Raw genomic sequence first — 23,875 nt, 5'->3', positions numbered from 1 at the left:
AACTTCACAAAATGTAGATATTCTCAGCACCAACAGATGCATCTACTACACTACTAATGTATCTAGCATTAATTCCAGAGAGAGTAATTTCTCATCACAAGCTTGTGTCTACGAAATTGTATGGTATGAACTAGAGAATTTTGTACTGTACTAAAAAACTGACAAACTGCAGCTTTAAAGTAAATTTGAGGATAGATTGATAGATACAACTGCCAGACGAGGGAACACATTTTAATGGGCATAAAACCTGGACGAGTGCATCAATCAAGGTAAAACGATGTTAAGAGCAGGGAGAAAAGCTAATGCAACACATCAATGATGCAATTGCTGGACAAACATGAAAAACATAGAGCAGGACAATAGCAATAAATAACCAGGCAAAGCTCTCACGATATAAAACGAAAGAAAACACGACATCAACAAGAACTACCGGTGGATAACAGATATATAATCTAAGTTTTAACATCGATAGACATCAAAACAAAGTGCCAGTATCACGACAGATAGGAGTACATTCCAATAGCAATACAGCCACGACTCAGTAGACACAAAATAATAGTGCAGCTCTCTTAGCAGCAAAACCAACTACACTATATAGGAGATAACAGAACCAAAAGTTTAGAGCTTGTCCTCGAAATCAGACAGAGGGGTCATCTGTTCCTTCAGACCCTTGCGCTTGCGGATCTCCGTGACAAGGGTGGCAGACTGGGAGCCGGCCTCCAAAGGATCCGAAGACATGATGTCCCAGTGATCGAACACACACTGGGGGAAAGCCTGGCCAGATGTCGCAGCCCTGAGGGTACTTGAGAACCCGAACGACTCGATGACCGGGAGGTAAGCCTTGATGTTGTACAGCGGGGTACCAGGCCTCTGCATCTCCTCAAACACGTGCCCTCTCTTCTGATTCAGAACACCATAGATACCGCCAAGTGCATTCTCCGGGGCCTGGATCTCAACCAGGTACACAGGCTCCAGCAGCCTTGGCTTAGCAGTGAGCTGAGAAGCATAAATGACCCTCCTGGCTGTTGGGATGACCTGGCCACCACCCCTGTGAATAGCATCAGTGTGCAGAACAACATCACAGACCTCAAAGCAGATGCCACGCATGTTCTCCTCAGCCAAAGCACCTTCTTTCGATGCCCACTGGAACCCAGCCACAACAGAGTCCTTGATTTCATTCAGATACTGCACTCCCTTACACATGTCGACAACCATGTTGGGGCCAGTCGTCTCAGGTCCAAAGCACCAAATCTTCTTGGCAAGATCCTTGTCCCAGCCAAACTCCTCAGATAGGATCTTAGAGCGCACCTTAGGATCATCACGTGGGCCAATGCGGCCATCATCAATGGCCTCAGCCAGTCCCTCCTCCAATGGGCGAGCCTCCATGTAAAGACGGTTGTGCTTGTTCGGGGACTTGCTCATAACTGTGCGGCAGGACTTCTCCAGAACAGTCTCACGGAAGGAGACAACAGGAGGTGAGACAATAATTTCAGCACCACCCATGAAGTCCTCCTGCAGATCCTTCAAACAGATTTCAAGGTGAAGCTCACCAGCTCCAGCAATGATATGCTCACCAGACTCTTCAATGCTACAGAGAACCATAGGGTCAGACTTCGCCAGCCGCTTCAAACCCTCAACAAGCTTAGGAAGATCAGATGCCACCTTGCACTGAACGGCAACACGCACAACAGGGGACACAGAGAACTTCATAGCCCTGATTGGGCAGGCATCAACTTCCTTCTCATTTGTCAGGGTTGCATTCTTGGTGATGAACTGATCCAAACCAACCAAAGCAACAGTGTTACCACAGGGAACATCCTCAACAGACTCTTGCTTCTTTCCCATCCAGATAACAGTACGCTGGACACTCTTCACATACAGATCCTTCTTCTGGCCAGGAACAAAGTTGGGACCCATGATACGGACCTTCATGCCAGTTGCAACCCTCCCAGCAAAAACACGTCCAAAGGCAAAGAATCTACCCTTGTCAGATGCTGGAATCATCTTGGAGACATACAACATCAGAGGACCTTCAGGGTCACAGTTCCTGATAGCATTTGCATATATATCATCAAGAGGCCCCTCATATAAGTTCTCCACACGATACCTCTGTGCCTTCGAAGGAGAGGGGAGGTGAAATATCATCATCTCAAGCAGAGCACGACTGGCAGGCAGCCAAGTTTGCATCACACGCTTCATGAGAGCCTTGCCCATCAAGTCCTTCTCATCATTCTTCATGGTCACACCCAGCTTCTTCAACATAGGCCACAACTTATCCTTCTGATCATTCATGCAGGTGGCGATGATTTGCTTGATTGGCTCGTAGCAGAACTGAACGAAACCTCTCTTGCAAGTAGCTGTCCCAGTGTTCTTGGAGGTCCATTTCTTTGTGGCTGGGTCAAAGAAATTCTCACCCCAAAGCCTCTCCATCATCTTCGCCTCATCAACTCCAAACTTGGAGGCATACATCTTAGCAAAGTTTGTAAGGGTGAAAGCCCACCCATGCAAACCAGCAGAGAATGCAACAGTCCCTTTCTCCGGGTACACTTGGACATCACCAAGGAGCACATCTTCATATGTTGCCATGATGACATTGGCATTTTCAATGACACGGGAGAAAGTCTGGTATGCTTCCTCACCTTCCACTTGAAGCTCAAGGAAGCATCTGTCCATCTTGTTCACGGTGAGGACAGGCCTAATCCTCTCACCAAGAGCTTGGCGCAGCACAGTTTCGGTCTGCACACAGACACCCTCAATACAGTCAACCACCACCAAAGCACCATCAGTGATACGAAGAGCAGCTGTCACTTCCGAAGAGAAGTCAACATGACCAGGTGAGTCAATAAGGTTGATCAGGTATTCGTCCCCATCCCTGTCACCCTTGTACATCTCAAGTGATTCAGGAGTCATCTGATAGAACAGAGAGATACCCGTGGATTTGATTGTAATACCACGTTCTGCCTCATCTGCACGGGTATCAGTCATGCGAACATCACCAGCAACTTCCTGGGCGATAATCCCGGCAGCTGCCACAAGGGAATCCGTAAGCGTAGACTTGCCTGCAAACATGTAAATATGTGTGAGGACAGTGCAAACGCATCCAGATTGACAGTTGAACAGGATATACATTAATATACACTTGAACATATTAACCACTGAGAGATGTAAAGTACTCCCTCCGCCCGGGTTTATTAGGCCTAAAGACAACTTCTCTTAGATCAAGACACATAGTAATTTGCTCACATTAATTATTCCATTCCACTCCCAATGCACTCTCTCACATGCATGCAGCCAATGAAAAAGCACACATGAAGTGTATTAACTTTTCAGCCATGGCACCAACAACAATAGCTTTCAATACAACCAATGAAATGGTTGCATGCATGCACCTTTCCAATGCGGGGCCTTATAAAAGGGGACATGCTTGTGATGCTGAGAGGCCTAATAAACCCAGACAGAGGGAGTACAGCACAACATTAAAGTACATTGAAACAAACCATGATTAAAAGAAGATTAAAAGAGGACAAACCAGGTATTTAGTAACATGGTTAACAAAATCTGGTGGGACATTGCAAACATTAATAGAAGGAAATGCATTTTTGTGTTACTAAGTACAACCATGTAAATTGTAATAGATTCAGCAACTAGCAAGAGCATACACCAAACTGGGGAGATTTTGAGACATGGGATTATATGCTACTAGTTGCATTTAAGCTTGTTAAAGCATAAATCAATCATAAAAGCAGTAAGAATAAGCTCCAGGAGACAGCAAGAACTGAAACTACTTATATTAAAACAGTGAAACAGTTATTAATATAGAGATCCAGGTTTTAGAAATAATATGGCACAACTAAGAGCAGGCTACAAAAACATCAATTCAAAAGATTATACTGTATAAACATGATAATTAGAGACAACTGACACTGTTCGATCACATACCATGGTCAACATGAGCAATAACAGACATGTTACGAATATTATTCTTTTTATCCATAATTCCACGGAGCTCCTCCGCTGTGAACTTCACCATCTTGACTGCTTTTGAATGTCACACCGGGACTATAGTACCTGTTCAAAGAATAGCAAGCTATCAGAATCAAGCGCTAATACAGTTCGAATAACTATACATGAAATCTGGCAGTAATATAATAATGGATGTCCAAGTAATTAAACCCACAATTGTCCACTCGAAAGTGCACTTAACATTGGTGTGCAACAACAAGGTTCATACACTGCTACAAAACTACTTTAACCAACACTTCCAACAACAGCCCCTGAAATATATAATATGGTCAACTAAGCTTATTAAATTTAATATATTAGGACTAATAGAAGTGCAATGAGAAGGCAGCAACAAAGCAAGCCCAAACAATATTAAGAGAACTGACAGTCAAAGTATGAGAAAAAAACACAGCAATAACAAAGAAATATTATGGAGAGCATACATGCAAAAGCATTGAAGCAACTATGAAGCAAAAACAGGAAATGGATTCACTAACTAAAACCCCAAGTACTTCCAGGTCTGTGGAGCTTATAAAGGGGTGGTACATAGATAAAAACTTCTCCAGAAGATTATGTCAAATGGCAAAACAGTGTAAAGATGATTACAGACGAAGTCAAGACTTGGGTAAATGTAATGGAGGCTGATTTATCAGGGAATCACAGTTTTATGCACAAGCACCGACTGTAATATCATGGCACTACCCACATAAACACTAGAAACAATGGCACAGAACGTCATTGAGTAGGAACTCTCAAGTGGTGCAACCATCAAATACCAAGGAAAACACAGAAAATACTCGCACATACTCATCCAAACGAAATAATGATCAGATCAGACCGAAATTCATGCAGAGTGCCTGAACTAAACTTACATAAAACACTGAAACACACAGATGATGAAATATCGGTAGCTCCCTTTCAAGTTAAATTGAACATGCAAAGCAGTGATACAATTTTCTCCGATCTGAGCATGAGAGCAGAGAATAACACCGACCAGGTTACGATAGGCAGGGAATACCCTACAGATCGAGCATTCTAGCAAACCTCATGAACGAACAGCACAGCAAAATGGCCAAAACCAACACCGGGGCAACAGATCCACGTGAATCACGACGGAAACAACACCCTAGGGACCGCACATCTAGAGACGTCAGAACAAAATCGATCCCGGAACATGCGAGCAGGGCGGACAAAGCAGTAGATCTACAGCGCTTGGGAACATGAATAAACACGGAAGAACGACGACAGATCCAGCGACGTGAACTGAAGCGCATCGAGCTAGCGAGGAGACTAGAACCGGTGGAATCGATCGATCGATCGACTAGGCAGCAGCTAGCACGGACTACAGAGAAGCGAGGCGCCGACGAAGCTACCGGAGGGCGGGGGAGAAGGGAGGGAGGAGGGGGAGGTCCGGCTCACCGTGGGGTTTCGCTTCCGGCTCCCGAGGCGAGAGGTGGGAGATGAGCAAGCGGCGGCGCTCCCGGAGGAAGAGAATGGAAGCAGGGGTGAAGGAAGAACCCTAGGGCGGCATCGCTTGCCCGGTATATATAGTGGTAGTCTCCCGGCCCGGATACGTGAGGGCCGAAAGGGGAGGGAGAATGGGCCCGCGGAAGTGAAGGGTAGTCGTGTGTGGCCCGGCCCGACGGATGGCCCAGAGACCAGCCGAGTGATGTGAGATGAACAAGCGACTCTTTCTTGGAAGGCGAGCACTAGGCGCCAGCGCACCGGCCCAAATTTGGGCCGGTCCGCTGCCAAACGTCCGATACAACCTTTCATCACCGTCAGATTGCTTTCTCTTAAAAAGTCACACCCACACGGGAAAAAAAGGCAGTCGTGCGCACACGTTGGATCTCACACGCTCGCCGGCCACCTGCGCGCTCGCCGGCCACCTGCGCTTGTCGTCGGCTTCCCATGCTTGCTTGCCACCTGTGCCACCACGCCTGCCACCCGTGTTCGCCGGCCGCTCGTGCCTCCACTCGCCATGGCCGCCTCCGCTCTCCATGGCACGCAGTCACCATGGTTTGCAATACCCCCCGGCGTTCCCTCATCTCCGGCTCGCCGCCATTGTCGACTTGCCCGCCATGTCCAGCAAAAATAATCTAAGCAACAAAACCTGGTGGTGCTAGGTTGAAGCAACAAAAAATATCGGTTCTAGCACAACTAAATGATTGTTCCAGCAAAAATTCTCATCAGTAGAAAACCATGGCTCGCAGCCAACAGCGGTAGTAGCAAATTTTTGTGTTGATTCCAGCAAAGCCAAAAACAGTGGAAGCAAAAATGCATAACTAGGCCCTTTGTGCAAGGATGTTCTAGCAAAAATTGAGACATCGGTGGTAGCAAAAATTGAAGCTGCTTCCAACAAATCAAAACACCATTTGTAGCAAAAATGCAAAATTGGGCATTCTTCCAGCAATAGCGAAAGCGGCAGTTGTAGCAAGAATTAGAGCTGGTTCCAGCAAGTCAAAACACCATTTGTAGCAAAAATGCAAAAATGGGCGTTCTCCAGCAAAAGCGAAATCGGCGGCTGTAGCAAAAATTGGAGCTAGTTCCAGCAAGTCAAAACACTATTTGTAGCAAAAATGTAAAATTGGTCGTTCTTCCAGCAAAATCGAAAGCGACACTTGTAGCGAAAAATTGTAGTTGGTTCCAGCAAATCAAAACACCTGTTGTAGCAAATTGCAAAAAATTGGCGCAGGTACTAGCGAAACCAAAGCGTCGATGGTAGCAAAAATTAGTGTTGGTTCCAGCAAACCAAAAAACGGTGGTAGCAAAAATGTAAAATTAGTCCAACATAAAAAGTAACTTCGCTTCCAGCATCGCCATGTTCCTAGCTCGGCCCGCAAGCAATTGCAGCACGTCATGAGCAAGTTCCAGCACCACCATGAGCCGGGTCCAGGCAATGGGTGTCGTCGAAGTCGAACCACCGGTGGGCTCTCCTGTCCACAACGCCAGTGGCTTCTCCTGTCCACAACACCGGTCGACACACCGGTGCTGAACCTTCGCAGCAGTTGCCGTTCGACGGTCGTCGCAGCTCCGCCCGCTTGTGGGAGTGCTGGCGGCTTGAGGTAGAAGGAGGGGGAGAGGTAGAGAACGCTGATGGCGAGGGAGGCAGAAGGAGAGGGAGAGGTTGGCAGCGCCGATGGGGAGGAGAGGTGGAAGGAGAGGAAGAGGTGGATAGCGCCGTGGGGAATTGTGGCTAGAAAACTCAATGAAGGAAGAAGATAAGGAGGAGGAAGAAGATAAGGAGCAGAAAAGGACAGAGCGGTGCGGGGCCCCACGGACGCGTGGGTGCGGTCCGGCGCAAGTTTGAGCCGGCGCACCGGCTGCAGACATTTCCCTTCTTGGAAACAACAAGTGTCGAACGTCAGATTTTGGACGTTTTAGGCCGAACGCTGTTTCCACCGTCCGTTAAATTCGCACTAATCTTAATGTTAGCTCAGTGTCCACGCCATTTTTCGCTGTCGTTCGGTGCGATGCGCGACCGAAACGAACGCGTACGGCTCCACCTCACCCCTCTTCTCTTCCTACCGTCCCTCACTTTCTCCAGCTTCAGTTCCACCGTCGCCGGTGGTGGAGCTAGCCCGTCCATGGAGCCTGGCATAATACAGAGGGATGTGCTTCATGGGCATTTGCCCGCTAAGACTAGTGATTGATTATCCAGCTCCTACTGTAATCTAATGGAAGTTTTTTGGCAGAGCCCGAGTAGTTGCCCGGTGTCGCCGGGAGGGGGCTCCGCTACTAATCGCCGCCCAGCTTCCATTTTCGCCGCCACCCAGTGATGTAGTTCCACCCTAGTGATTAATTCACACCACTTTTCTTCTACATTTTCTCATGAATTACACATCATTTAATTTCATATACCATGGCAAATCATTTTGAATTAGATATCATTTGCCATGGCAAAATTTCAATTTAAAACCTCCTACCATCTCTCTTTTTTGTAACTAGTTTTGCCATGGCAATTTTTTATATGATTTTTTGCTATGAATGTTTTTGAGAGCCAGCATGGAGCATGGCGGGTGTTGTTTTAATATATGAATATGTTCATGGCAATTTTCTTACACAAAGAATGGCAATTATAAATGAAACGTCATGGCAAGATTTTAATACGCATATGACATAGCATTTTTTTTGTTCATAATTTGTAGCCATGTCCCTTATGGTATAAGCATTTTGACATTTTAGGCCTATGTCTAAATTTTGATTAAGACGATGGCAAATCTAACGATATTTTTAGAATTGTATCTTAGTCACACGGCAGATTTGCCTTCATTGACATGGCAATTTTACGTAAATCGCCATGGCAAATTTCAATTTTTTTTAGCATGTCAGTTTCTACTTTTACATTTTTTGGCCATGGCAAAATTATCTATGATGACATGACAAATTTACCTTTTTAATATGGTAATTTAACCTAAATCCCCATGAAAAATTTTAAGTTTTATTTCCATTGAAACATATAATTTTTAATGGCAAATTTGCTTTTTTTGGCTATGAAAAAATATCTACACTAATATGGCATTTTCCTTTTACTTATAATGTCAATTTTTTTACTTCAACCCATCATGGCTAATTAATTTACTTTTTTTCCATGGAAAATTCACCTTAATTGTCATGGCAAATTTTAACTTTTATTGCCATGGAAATTTATACTTTTATTTTTTTCATGGCGAATTTTAATTTTACATTTATTTTTTGCCATGGCAGAATTATCTATGATGTCATAGCAATTTAACTTTTACATACATGCCTAATTTTACTTTTTAGTCAATCATGGCTAATTAAAATTTACTTTTCCTTTCTGCCATGGCTTATTTACCTTCATGACAATTTATGTAATAGTAAAATTAGTTTTATAGCATGGCAATTTTTACTTTATAACCATGGCAAATTTACCATGTTTTTGCCATGGCAATTTTACCTTTCTTTTTGCCAATGGCAAGTTTACCTTTTCTTTAAAATGTCATGTCATATTAACCTTTTCTGTTTTGCCATGGCAACTTGACCTTTACATACATGGAAATTCACTTTTTTTACATACATGGCAACTTTTTTACTTTTAATTTTGCTCATGGCAAGTTTACTTCTTTACTTGCCATGGCAAATTAACCTTTACATCCATGTCAAATTTTACTTTTTAGTTGCCTTGGCATTTTTCAATCGACATTTTTTGTGTCTTCATGTATATGATAAAAATCATGGCAATAAAATTAACTCTTTATTTTTGCCATGGCAAAATTACCTTACTTGGCATGTCAAATTTACCTAAATCGCCATGGCAACTCTTAACTTTCATTGCCATGGCAATTTTTTCCTTTTATTTTTGCCATGGTAAATTTAGCTTAATTGACATGACAACTTTACCTAAATAGCCATGTCAAATATTTAACATGTATTGCCATGGCAAATTTTTATTTCATTCACTATATAGCATGGCAACTTCTTGGTTGTGCACTATGATTTCCTAGATTATTTTTCATGAGTATTTTTTTGCCATCTTTTTTTAACAAAAATCCATGTACCTTTACATTTTCAAAAGGTTGACATGTGTTTTAGTGAATAGTCTTCTAATTTTGCCATCTTTTTTTGAAGAAAAACTAACTAAATTTGCCATGCATAAACATTTCATTATAGGTAGTGTGTTAATTTTTTAATCCATTGTAAATTTATTTCTTTAGATCATGAAAAAATATGTATGAGAAGATGGACCATAGCAAATTCCCTTATTTTCTTTAATTTTTGTGATGTAAATTTTATTCTTTAGTACCATGGCAATTGTATTTTTTAAACACGGCAATTTATACTACCACACCATGGCAAATTCATCACCCATAATTTTGTGTTCAAAATGTGTATACAATATAAGGAAAATTAATTAAACATACCATGGCATTTTTTAGTATGAATGTTCGATGGAAAAATTTCTTTTGGGTCACTACAAAAATAATCTTTTTACCCGTGGTATATTTTGTGCTTTTAAAGTTGTTGACATTTTTGTTTTGTAGCACACCAAAATCTAAACTTTAATCTGGCACATCAAAAAAATAGTTGGGCTTTTTCGCTACCGGGCTGTTGGGTCACGCGGAGGTGCGTTCGTGCTGGGGGTGCGTTCGCACCGGTGGTGGTTCTCCCCCCGAATAAATTCGTTCGCATTGATCTCCCCTCCAGAATGGATGAGTCATTCGTTCTAGGGGTCTCCTAGACCGAACGTCAGCGCCATATCGGCATCCAAACGAATGAGCAACTCTCCCGGGTGAAAATGCAAGAATAAACAAAGTTATACCAAACTATTCAAAAAATCAAGTTTATACAGGGACATGATTTTTTTTCTCCCTAATGCAAACGCAGGAATAGTAAAACAAAGGGGAAATACAATAGTATAGGGGATCGCGACAGTATTCGCGGATAGTATTTTACCCAATTTATTGGTTCAACACAAGAGGATCCAAACAATATTTATAAGCCTTAGCAGTTGAGTTGTAAATTCAACCACACCTCGAGAGCTAAATATCTACAGCAAAGTGTTTAGTGGCACAGTAGTTTGATAGTTTTGATATTAGCAGTAGTCGCAGGAAGAATAACAATAGCAGTTTTGTAGTGATTGTAACAGTAACGACAACAATACTAACTTAGCAAAATCAATATGAGCAAAGCGTAGGCATTGAATCAACGATGGATATTTGTGTTGGATGACATTCATCATATACTCCAATTCATCAATTCAGTATAGGTATGTATTTCATATATGGCCACACATGCTTATTATAAGAACTTGCATGTTATCTGTTGTCATACCCCCCGTGGCAGCGGGGTCCATAAAGAAGCTAAGAGATATTAAAGCCTCATTTTAATAAAGCACCGGAACAAAGCATCAACATATGATGAATACACATGAACTCGAATCACAGTCATCCCCGGAGAGCATCCCAACTGTTGTCACTTTGGGGTCTATGGATCATAACAATAACAAATGCATATAACTAGTAGATAGGATCAAGAACTCAAATATATTCATGAAAACATAGAGTGTTCAGATCTGAAATCACGGCAGTCGGGCCTAGCGACAAGCATTGAACATAGAAAAGTCATAACAACATTAATCTCAAAACATAGTGGATACGTACTAGGGATCAAACCCTAACAAATTGACTCGATTACATGATAAATCTCATCCAACTCCATCACCGTCCAGCAAACCTACGAAGGAACTACTTACTCCTGGCGGTGAGCATCATGAAATTGACGGTGAAAAGGGGTTGGTGATGATGATGACGACGAATCCCCTCTCCGGAGCCCTGAACGGCCTCCAGAATAGCCCTCCCGATGAAGATCGGGAGGTGGTGGTGGTTCCATATTGTAAGACGCGATGAAACATTTTCTCTTATTTGTTTCTCCACAAGATTGTATTTATGGAGTTGGAGGTAGGGCAAACAGTGTCCCGAGGGTCCCACAAGCCTGGGTGGCGCGCCCTAGGGGGCGCCACGGGAGCTTGTGGCTCTGTGGTGGCCCCTCTCTGGTAGATCTTTTCACCAGTATTTTTATATATTCCAGAAAAATTATACGTAAAATTTCTGCTTCATCCGAAAACTTTTATTTCTGCATAAAAATAACATCATGGTAGTTCTACTGAAAACAATATCAGTCTGGGTTAGTTACATTCAAATCATGAAAATTAGAGTAAAAAATAAGAGCAAAAGTGTTTATAAAAGTAGATACATTTGAGACGTATCACTCGTTCTCTCAAAACTTCAAGCCCCTAATTTTTTCTTAGAATTTCATTTGAACAAAGTCATGCTTCATGATACGTCCTAAACGTATCTACTTTTTCAAACATTTTTTCTTTTGTTTTGAACTATAATTTGCATGATTTGAATGGAGCTAATCCAAACTGACGTTATTTTCAGCAGAATTGCCATGGTGTTTTTTTCTTGTGCAGAAATAAAAGTTCTCAGATTGAGTTGAAAAATTACTGAGAATTATTTCACAATATATAAAAAATATTGGCGAAGGAAATTACCAGAGGAGAGCCACCAGGGCTCCACAAGCCTAGGGGGCGCCCACCCCCCATGGCGCGTCTGGCAGGCTTGTGAGCCCCTGGCAGCTATTGCAACCCTAACTCCAAGTCCATAAGTACCTATTCATTCAGAAAAAAACATATGAGAGAAGAAATCATCGTGTTTTCTGATACAGATGTAACACACAGATAATTAAGCTACAATAATCCCCTGCTAATGATGTCATGTCATCACTTTTACTGTTGCTAGGTCCCACATTGATCCAAACCAAATCAAAATTCAAATTTAAAATAAAGTCAAACAATAAAAAATTCAAATGTCAAAACTAAAATGTTCAAATTGTGGTAAATAATCATTTGTTAATAATGGTGGTGAACTCACATTTTTATAAAGTATTCAAATACATTAAAATAATAAAATAGTGGCTAAAACAAATATTTAAATGCCTTTAAAATGATAAAAATATGCAAAGTATTTTAATTTGCACAAAACTTTTAGTGGTTGTGGAATATTTAGGATCACTAATGTAGGAGCTAATTTTATATTTTATAAGGTTAAAATAAATAGGAAATAAAAGAAAACATAAAAGTTTTGAAAAGAAAAACAAAACAAAAGTAAAAAAGGCCACAACCCCTGCCCCCCTTGGCCTCAGCCAACCGGCGCAACCCAGCTAGCCGACCCAGCCTGCCTTCCCTGGGTCGTCTCCCTCCCCTCATGTTCCTCCGATCGGGCTCCTACCCGAGCGCGCCCCGTCACACCACCTCGTCGGCGAGCTACAAGGAGGATTAGGTCTCCCCGACGAACCCTAACCCTAGACGCCCTCCCAGTCACCCCGCTCGCTCCCCTCGCCCTCTCGTCCTCCCTTCCTCCTCCCCAGATCCCCTTCCCCCTCCTCGCCCGACACATTCGCCCCCGTCCGCCTCGCGCCACCGTGGCCATCGGCCACCCCTCGTCTCGCCAGCTTGCCTTGAAGTGTCGTCGCGGTCGGCTACGTCGACCTCGCCTGCTGGATCGAGCCGGGGCGCCCCACAGCATCACCCTCTCCTTCGTCTCCGTCACCGGGTGCCGGAGATCGCCGTGCCGCCACACCTCCCCAAGCTCATTTAGGCACATCTACAGGACCACGGCGAGCATTCGCATCTTCCCTCTCCTCATTCCGCGTTCCCGTGTTTCTAACTGTGGCCGCCATCGTGGCCGAGCTCGTCGTCGCCGTTCTTTGTCGCCACCGTGGCCAGAGCCCCCGTAGCTTGCATCCGTGCTCGTTAGCATGCTTAGCATGTTCACAGCGACCAAAGGCACGCACCCACACGTCCATCCGTGCTCCGTAGCACCGCATCCGAGTTTCACCGAACTCTGGCAGTCACCCCAGTCGCCACTGCAGTCGATGTAGGTCGTCTCCGCCTCCGCCGCTTGCTCTGTTGGACACGCACAAGCCCCTGCATCTCGAAGGTAGTCGCGGCCGTCCGAATGGTGGCCCGGGGCACAGTCTCCCACGAGCCCCGAACCCAACCGCCGCCCATGCTCGTTGTCGGCGCCGCTCCGGCCAGCCCCCGCACCTTCGCTGCAGTTCAAAGTGTGACGTCCCTCTGCGCTTGTAGATGCTCGCGGCGGTTCAAACGACCCCCGATGCCTGTTTTTCGACCATGTCCGCACATCGTAGCCGTCTGGAAGGTCGCCGTCGGCACGCCACCGCCGAGAGCCGATGTTGCCGGCCTAGGGCCACCATCAGGGTCGCTGACTAGTGGCGCAAGGGCCCCCTTTGACTTGTTGACCACGGTCAATGATGACTAGGTAACACCCAGTCACTGACATATGGGACCACCCCTACTAATTAATAAAAACTTTAATTAAATTGGATTAGTTTAATTATTTATTACACTGACCTATGAGCCCTGCTAACTAATTAATTCTATTAGATTTTTTTGCAGTAATTAGCCCGAGTCACTTACAGGTGGGCCCTGTCCACTATTCCAGTGGGTAAGGTTGACCCAGTCAGCCTACTGACTGGGCACTTGCCCACTAGTCAACCTATGCTGACTAGGCTGTTGACCCAGTCAACATCGCCACCAGTCAGCCGCTATGTGTGGGTATAACTCTGGGTGTATTAGTATTTATAATTTAGTTAATTTGAATTTAAATATTTAAAACAAATCCAGAAAATAATTAAAACTTTAAAAATTAATATAAAATAATCCGCAACTCAATGAAAATAATTTATATATGAAAGTTGATCAGAAAAATCCAACGAATCCGAATATGCAATCCGTTCATCTTCACATGCCCTATCATGCTGGACATGGAACCGTTCCCCTCTTTTCATCTGTCCGAAAAAGGCCAAACTCTATGAAAACATATTTTCCCTCTCCATCTGCAACGTGGAGTACCGCGTTAGAACGCGGTAATTGCCTTTGGCTCCTAGGTGCATATGCACCCATTGTCAAAATACACATTTTGAAAAGTTTTGAAAAATTCGGAACAAAAATCCCGCGTGTATATCCGGACATTTTATGTGCATGCACAAGATTTCAGTGAAAAATGACTTTTTTGTGGCTTGTGTAAAAAAGACAATTTCTGATGCTTCATTCTAACTATTCACGAGGCATTTCTTTATCTTTTTTACACAAGGCATAAAAAATGTCGTTTTTCACCGAAACCTTTTGAACGCACATAAAATGTCCGGATATACACGTGGGATTTTTGTTTTGAATTTTCCAAATTTTCAAAATGTGTATTTTGACAATGGGTGCATATGCACCTAGGAGCCAAAACGCCGCTCTCGTTAGAATGCTACTTCTTGAGCTTGTATTGATTTTTCCTTTGAAGAGAAAAGTGTGATGCAGCAAAGTAGAGATAAGTATTTCCCTTAGTTGAGAACCAAGATATCAATCCAGTAGGAGGCACAAGCAAGTCTCCAATCTATGCACCTGCACAAACTAACAAACACTTGCACACAACGCGGAAAAAGGTTGTCAATCCCTTCACGGTTATTTGCAAGAGTGAGATCTGATAGAGATAGATTTAAAATAAAAGTGAAAGGCAAAATAAAGTAAACACAAAATAATTGCAGCAAGGTATTTTTGGGTTTTTGGTTTTATAGATCTGAAAGTATATGATGAAAAATAGACCTAGGGGCCATAGGTTTCACTAGAGACTTCTCTCTCGAAGAAAGCATACGATGGGTAAACAAATTACTGTGGAACTATTGATAGAAAAACGCAAAGTTATGACGACATCGAAGGCAATGATCATGAACATAGGCATCACATCCGTGACAAGTAGACCGACTCCTGCCTGCATCTACTACTATTACTCCACTCATCGACTACTATCCAGCATGCATCTAGAGTATTAAGTTAAAAACAGAGTAACACCTTAAACAAGATGACATGATGTAGAGGGATAAACTCAAGCAATATGATATAAACCCTATCTTGTTACCCTTAATGGCAATAACACAATACGTGCCTCGCTACCTGATGACCCACAAGTATATGGGGTCAATTGTAGCCTTTTCGATAAGTAAGAGTGTCGAACCCAACAAGGAGCAGAAGGAAATGACAAGTGGTTTTCAGCAAGGTAATGTCTGCAAGTGCTAAAATTGTAAGTAGCAAAGTAGTTTGATAGCAAGGTAATTTGTAACGAGCAAGTAACGATAGTAGTAACAACAATGTAGCAAGGTAGCCCAATCCTTTTGAGGCAAAGGACATGCCAAAATGGTCTCTTATGATAAGCAAAGTGTTCTTGAGGGTACACGGGAATTTTATCTGGTCACTTTCATCATGTTGGGCTAATTCGTGTTCGCTACTTTGATAATTTGGTATGTGGGTGGACCGGTGCTTAGGTGTTGTTCTTACTTGAACAATCCTCCTACTAATGATTAACCCCCTCGCAAGCATCCTTAACTACAAGAAAAATATTAAGAATAAACTCTAACAATAGCATTAAACTTTTAGATCCAATCGGTCCCTTACGGAATAGCGCATAAACTAGGATTTTAAGCTTCTATCACTCTCGCAAGCCATCATATAATAACTACTCCACAATGCATTCCCTTAGGCCCAAATATGGTGAAGTGTCATGTCGACGTTCACATGACACCACTAAGGGAATCACAACATACATATTACTAGATCATTGGTGGCGCGCGTTGCTGGCCCCTCTATATATAAAATGAAATGGTAGGAATATTCATAAATATAATATGACATGAAACATATAGAATTTGCATAAATAACACCATGTATCTGTTAGTAATCAACAGACATCACATACATACTCGCTAAAAGCAAGGTTCATGGATACAAATTGGCTTGGAATAACATACGCAACAATGTACACAACAAATACTACTCCCTCTGTCCTAAAATTCTTGTCTTAGATTTGTCTAAATATGGATGTATCAAGTCACGTTTTAGTATTAGATACATCCATATCTAGACAAATTTAAGACAAAAATTTTGGGACGGAGGGAGTACTAATCAGTACTGCCAGGAAAAATAATAAACATTAGATTGTGTGCATGGTCCATATACTACTGGCCATTTCATGGGACTACATACCACCATACAGATACAGGCAGTAGTGGGTATATATAGTAATCAAACATTAGCAAAAGGAATGGACACAAAGCCAATAAAATAATCAGATACAACTAATCAGATATTATACACCCATAATATGATTTTCTTATCATGTAAGGCTATCATATGAGCCTGCATACCACTCTAGTCCATCTGCAACTTTGCAATGAGTAAATGATCTTGTTTCATCCAAAATATCAGCAATAAGTTCAGACTATTTGATTCAGCAACTAAAGAATGAACAAAATAAAGATAAGTTATGCATAATGACAAAAATAAGAACATCATTGAGATGAGACTTACACAAAGCAATTGTTCGATACAAAATTCTTGCTTTCCAGCCAGCACTGTGACACCATAATGCATTCTACATCACCGATCAAGTGACAGAACAGAAATTCAGAGCCCTCCTAATTGTGAATTAACAGGCAGGAATAATTAGAAATAACGCCTTGCACAATGCTTACACTCAACATCTTATTGTCCAAATCAAGATAGAAAATCAAGTCCAGGAAACACAATGTGCAAGCTAATCTTCTTTGACTAAGCAATATTTTTCTAATGTAAAATTCGAAATGAGATGGACAACCTACGACAGTTGTGAATATTGTTGTTGTTGCAATGAGCCAATATGCTTCTTAGGACCCCACCTGTTATCTTTATACCTCTATTCACGACCCAAAAAACATCAAACCTATTATAGGATTGGTCTAAGAAAACATACATATAAAGAACTTGAGCACCTACAGGAATGACAAACAGGAGCAACATTGATAAGATCTGAGGGCACGCAATATGGTGCTAGAGCAGGTTGAAGATACCAGAACGGGCATATTTGGGTGGTGAGGTCGAGGGGTCGAGCAGCATGCCAATGTGTCTGAATTGAAAACCCTACCTCCACGCCCCCAACTTCAAATTTAGAAGAAACACAACCACACAAGTAATAGTATTAGAAGTGAACTACAAGAATCAAAATCACATCAGTGAATGATATGATACTTAGGGGATCAAGGTCAACTCATATTAAAATAACCTAGTTCATGTTAAGCTGAAAGATATCACCTGAATATAGATCATATGGCCACATCATCAGAACTTGCATCTTGCAAAGCATCATGATGCAGTGATAAAATGATTGAAACTTCTACCAATGGTTACTTCTAATTATAATGTCTAAATGTTTTCAGCGACATATGGTTACCTACCACCAATCATGAAATATCAGCTTCCAAAATATGCATACATCACACCAATTTTCTAATCATATTTTGTACATGCTTTCAATTAGAATATTGAACTGGATCTTATTACCGAGATAACAAAATTTAATATTTGAGTTCAGGCCTTCAAGGTGCAATACCTGATTGCGGCCAACACCAACATGCTTTTGCCCCCATATAGACCATATCAGCACAATGACTAACGCATCTACCAGAAGTAAGGCACACTACAATGGTCATATTAACACTCGATCATGATGCAAACAATATATGCCTAGAGAAAACAAATTAGCATTGACGCTGATCTATCAACTGCAAGGTTAGCATTGTATTATAATAGTATTGATTATCCGCACATTGCTCCCGAGACAAAGTGTCGGCTTCTTGTCTGAACAATTGACGGGACATCTCCATGAGGAACTGTGTCTCATCGGAAACCAACATGTTACCATGGTTGGATGAAGCTCCTTAGCACGCTTCACAAAGTATACCACGTTAGCTTTGCCTTCGACCACGGCTCCCTTCTTCATCTCGTTCAGATGCGGCTAGATGTTTTCTCTCCTGTCCAGAGGAGGCCGAGGAGGCAGCAGCTCCATAATTCTTTGAGCCGGGAGTGCTAGGACTATGGATTTATATTTTATCAGTTGTCAATGTCATTGCGATCTGTCAGTCTAGAGCCCTGTCAAGAACTTGGGACCCTTCCTTTTCAATCAAGTGTGTCATCTCATCCGGATTATACCTGAAAATGGCATGCAAATAAATCAAAGGGGCTGCACAATTAGGCTATGAAAAAAAGAACTACAGTTGTTACGTGGAACCATGGGGATCGCAAGTGCCAAATGGTGCATCGATTTTCACTTGAATTACCTGTGTCTCTCTCGAGCAGATTGAACCTCGTGGAAAGGCTCCCATTATTCTTCCCTTGGCCTCCACCGCCTGAGCTAGAGCAACAGCGGCAGCGGTCGCACGGTGCCGATCTGCCACTACCGCTGGACTGTAAAAACAATATAATTAGCATGTACTGCCAGTGAATCTCGAAAATATTGCGGCACTGCCGCTGAATCTGGACTGTAAAAAACCAATCTAAGCATGGATTGGATTCACCACTGCTGCTGCGCCCCCTAGCGTGGCAACAAGACCATGCTATCCACCGCGGCTCCACGGGGATCCGGCGCTGCCCCACTGCGGTGATTGTGTGCCCTTGTTCTGCGAGCGAGAGGGTTGTGTCGAGCGTGGGAAGGTGCGACGCCGCCATCGCCATTGTCATAGGAAGAGGTGTGACACGGGAGGGAGGAATAGCGAAGCGCTCGTAGGACAGGGCCTTCTCTAGCTTGGGCCGACCAGGTAAACTGGCCCAACTAACCACGGGGCTCCAAAATAGCTACGGGAGTAGCTGCCCGTGCAACGTTAGACCAGCTCGCGCTAAACATAGCGTTAACTTCAGATCGGACGCTCAAGAACGTTTAACACACAAAATCAATGGCGATCCAACGATTAAAAATGTGGATGGCCTGAGAGGGCTTGGAGGGTGCTCAGTTTCAATATATCTAAATTAAAACTAGTCGTGAACCTGTGCATTCGCACGGGCTAGCATATTTGTTGTGGAGCAAACTTGAACTTCTACGAACGATGCAACATGGATATTTTGTGTTGTGTCGCTCCCATATTAATGGATTTAGACCCATTATGTATGTCCTCCAATTTACAAAAAAATTCCTTAATTTATTTAATATTGGGGCATATTGCTTGAAACACTTGGCATTAGTTTATAATTTCAAATCTAGCGGAACTCTCATATAGTATAAAAAGTGCTAGTTTGTTCATGTGGAAACCACAATCTTTATAAGGTGGGGGAGATAACTTGTTATTTGTTTTTTATTTAAATCTGTCTTTTATCCCTCACTCATCTTTCCCATTATATCCGTTCGCCAGATCGGTCCATCTTGGTCATCTTTTTACTGAACCTCTATAAGTCGACTTCTTGCTCTACTCAACAACGGCCAATTCTAAAACTCCTTGGAAGGTAATAAATCTGTTAATAATCGTGCTCTATAGTCAGCCACAACGTGGCTACTTGAGATGTGCATATTATTCTCTTTACTAAGAGATTTCGGCGAGGATTGTCGGCAGATTCAATCATGCCGCCTTGTCAACTGCGGCTAGTCTGAGCGGCAGCATGAGTGTGGCTGCGCCGGTGGCTCTTGTGGATGCCTACATCAGAACCCTCACAAAGTTCTTCCTCACGAACATCACGGCAGCACTGGCAGGATCACCGGGCATCTGGCCTTTCCTTTTGCGGTGTGTTACACCATCTCCGTCAAGACTGCAACCTCCTCCTACGCGTCGTCCTCAAGAAGAATTTCATCATCCAAATGCCAGCGATTGTTATCCATCTAAAAAGAAGGAGCACTTTATTTTATCCATTCACTATGTATCCTCTACCTTTGCCTTGAGTCTATACGGACACGCCAATGCCCCAAAGTACTTTGTCCACAAACAAATCTTGGAGAGATTAGTAATTTAAACATAAATGGTTACTGTTTGTGGACCAGATTACATTTAGTCCGATACTATTGCTTGTACTTGTTCTAATTATGGCCATGAGTAAGAAAATATCTGAAATATATCTTAGTAAACAATATTTTTTGCAACCTTGTGAGGATCGACGCTCTTCATCTGATGTGTGGATCTAAGTCTTTCTACTCTGACTTCCGGTTTTAAGAGATCCTTCTCATGGCTAATGGCATTGAGCCTATCGTACATCATTGTTGTGAACCTTACATTGCAAAACAAATTTGTTAGTGTCTCTTAGTTAGCAATAGTAACGACATGGACTAACCTTATTTCGTGGAATTCTTTGTAGAATTACCATCAATATCAATGTTGCAGATCATTATGTAAATCTGAAACTAATGTTGATATAATAAAGTAAGGGCAGAATCTTCAGGTTACCATCAATAAGCTTCTGCTGCTCTAGGAATAAAACACGTACAGTTCCATGAAATATCTTAAGGTATTTCTTTTCAATAAAAGAATAATTGAAGTAGCTCCTATTAGTTTAATATTCAAGATAACTACTTAGAAATAGTCAACTTGAAGGATAACTCTAACAGGAAAAGGGTAGTGTCAATCGAGTCACTGAAAAGCAACGTTTTGTTATCTTGAAAAAACTTAATAGCGAAACATTGTGATTAGATGCATAAATAATCAAATCAAATCAATAGTCGGCAATTTGGTAACTTTGGTTTTTGAAACTACAGTTGTCAGTTATTTGGAAGTAAAAACATAATGTCCATATAAAGTTTTGACCATGTCCCTAGTTCAGCTGAATTATGTTCAGATGATATAATCCAGCTGTTTTATTTTTCTCATTTCTAGCTCAGTAGATGTTTCCCTGCTCTGCACTTTGTGCTGTTCTTAGTACTGCTCTCACTGAATGAAAATGCAACGCTGTATTGTTCTTCTGTGCAAAAAAATAATAGTCTCAGTGTGCTTAGTATGCGAGAAGAAAACAATCGTAGTATGTAAGCTAATGTTCCTCTGAACAATCATAGTGTGTGTGTGTATGTCAAAGATAGTGCGAGAAGAAAACAATCATAATATAGTATTTAGGCTCTACAGTACACCATGTAATGAAGTATTTGTAGGATGACGTACATGTAGGAATGGTTTAGCTGAAGGATTTTGTGCACACACTGCATTTATTGGGCCATTTTTTGTTAAGACCATCATAAACTCTGAAGATAATTCCTGCAGTCCAAGGATCTGACTCTTTTCTTTTGTGCGAGACCAGAAGTGAGTAATTTACACTCAGGATTCAACATAGAATTTTGTCTAAACTCTGCAAGGCGCCGCCATCTGGAGTTTCCACATCACCGCCATCCACCAGCATGATCGTTTCCATGGATCCATTTCCTCGCTGCATGCCATGGGGGTAGAAAATGATGAATGGTGGAGGCCATAACTTTCTATTCTTTCGAACCCTTGCTCTTCTTGGCTCAGCATCAACCGAAGATGTCATACAGGTTAAATATGCTACCTGGTGTAATATTGCCAAATGAAGAATACACATCACAGCACCTGAACATAGGTCTACAAATATTAAAGCCAGCAAGCAAGAAATGTATAAAACAGAGTTAGTGAATCCTACAGAAGGACCAAGAGATATGAACCTTTCAGTAGCACAACGACCGAATATTTTCTTCCTAGCACACATGGACATTTCGGATGGGATGGTCTACTGCTACAATTCAGAAAACTGAATGAATACATAAGGTTAATAATAAAAATAACAATCATCATATTTACACAATATGATTGTCTCTGAGGAGATCAAAATAACAGTAAATTACTCTTTAATATTACTAAATATTCAACCAATGCCTTTAAGATGGCTTGATGAATGAGCATCTCCTTGACTTCGCGCCACGGTGCTAATCTCATTTGCTAGAAATCAAATTGTCGTATTCAAGGGAAGGGACAATTCAAATTTCAGTTATGTCATTCGGTTATCAATGAAAAGAAAGAAAGAGACACATGCTGACATGTCTATTTGATACCTTATTCTATATACCTGGATCATACAACATTTTATTGATAACATAACCCACGCTGAAGACACAAAGCCACTATTTAATAACACAAATCAAGTTTCAGCATGCCACTAAGCAATTGTATCACATAAAGGCATCGAGCAATCAAATCTGAAGAAACCAATCTATCGCTTGTCTTGCTTAATGGGTCATCAAGGTTGTTGTGATTTTTCAGATTCATTAATTATTACTAATTTTTGAATTTTATTAATCCAGACCAACATGAGGCTCCTTGATCTTGATGTTGTTTGTTTAGACGTCATGTTTAATTTATAAGCTAATCGGATGTGCATATAGTTGCGCTCAAACGTGATAGAGATAAGCCAGCTTTCTACGTTGCAATTTAGCCAGCTTCCTAAAGGATCCATCAGTCTACATCGACCATCAACATGGACGTGCGTCTGATACTGTATTCCATGGGCTAAAGCACGAACATAAGCATCGGCGATGTTGGGGTCATTAGCAGTGGTGGACGATGGCCGCTGCTATATGGTGTTTAGGAACACGTGAGAGAGATTGAGAATCCAAAAGTTGTATGTGAGAAGATCCGAGATTCAATCTGTGGAGAGAACAAATTTCTTTCAATCTGAATCCAAATCAAAAGGAATAGTTGCAGTAGAACAATCAAGAAAACAAATCTTGAAGAAATCATGTGAGAAAACGAACCTGATCCAAAGACAAAAATAATTTTGATGAAGTAACTTCCTGATTAATGCACCAGATCCATGGCCTGAGCGCACCAGATTAGTTCCTCAACTATCAATTCCTCTACTTGTTTGTTCCAATTTGAGAGACATTGAGTTGTTTCTCATGGGGAGGAGAGATACAGGAGATTCTATGGCGTACGATTGCTTCAATCTATTTTACGGGAAGAGTATGAGACGTGGAGTAGATAGATTTGTTTTGAGGGCTACGTGGAGTTTTTTTTTGTGAATGGCTACGTGGAGTAGAGTTTTTTTTAGGCAATTACGTGGAGTAGATAGAATGCTTTTTTTTGAGAAACACATGGAATGGTTTTGTATACAACCGTAAAAGCATTGTAGGCAAGCTCCATCGACTGGGCTTTCTAATCTATATATTTTGGGCTGAAACTAAGGTGACATGGCCTTCTGGTAGATTAACGGCTCCTAATTACTGATTAATGTGGTAATTTCTAGGAAGTCTGTAATTAGTATAGGTATAGATAGATAGATAGATAGATATCGAACACATATCAAGTTCACATGATTATTTGCAACATGATTTCTCCCGTGTCGGTGGGAAACGACACCTATGGGATCACAAGAATCCCTACTACGGTTGCGGGGCGCGGGGCGGTAAGAAGAGCGGGATCAGTAGTCAGTACAAGCACGCGGGTCGTTTACCCAGGTTCGGGCCGCAGAGATGCGTAATACCCTAGTCCTGCTTTGATGTGTATATCTGTGTTCTTGAGGTTCTTGAACTAGCTACAATGAGCGTAACTTGTC

General features: G+C 42.0%; 1 protein-coding gene and 1 long non-coding RNA gene across 3 annotated transcripts; both read right to left on the bottom strand.

Moving 5' to 3' along the window:
• Nucleotides 1-416: 416 nt before the first annotated feature.
• LOC123114121 (elongation factor 2) lies at nucleotides 417-5,560 on the bottom strand. Its single transcript, XM_044535488.1, has 3 exons — nucleotides 5,422-5,560; nucleotides 3,940-4,068; nucleotides 417-3,059 (listed from the first exon to the last, which is right to left on the bottom strand). Exons 2-3 carry the CDS (start codon nucleotides 4,028-4,030, stop codon nucleotides 619-621), a joined length of 2,532 nt encoding a protein of 843 aa, XP_044391423.1. The 5' UTR covers nucleotides 4,031-4,068; nucleotides 5,422-5,560; the 3' UTR covers nucleotides 417-618.
• A 15,478-nt stretch (nucleotides 5,561-21,038) lies between these two features.
• Nucleotides 21,039-23,350, bottom strand: LOC123117587 (uncharacterized). Of its 2 annotated transcripts, XR_006457429.1 has the most exons (5): nucleotides 23,076-23,350; nucleotides 22,844-22,968; nucleotides 21,990-22,057; nucleotides 21,857-21,897; nucleotides 21,039-21,736 (listed from the first exon to the last, which is right to left on the bottom strand). It is a non-coding gene; the product is annotated as an uncharacterized lncRNA (long non-coding RNA). The 2 variants fall into 2 exon arrangements; XR_006457428.1 differs by having other exon boundaries at nucleotides 21,039-21,897.
• Nucleotides 23,351-23,875: the final 525 nt, after the last annotated feature.

The sequence above is a fragment of the Triticum aestivum genome, chromosome 5B (genome assembly GCF_018294505.1).
Source record: "Triticum aestivum cultivar Chinese Spring chromosome 5B, IWGSC CS RefSeq v2.1, whole genome shotgun sequence".
NCBI classification, from domain to species: Eukaryota; Viridiplantae; Streptophyta; class Magnoliopsida; order Poales; family Poaceae; genus Triticum; species Triticum aestivum.
This window is presented reverse-complemented; position numbering and strand designations above follow the sequence as displayed.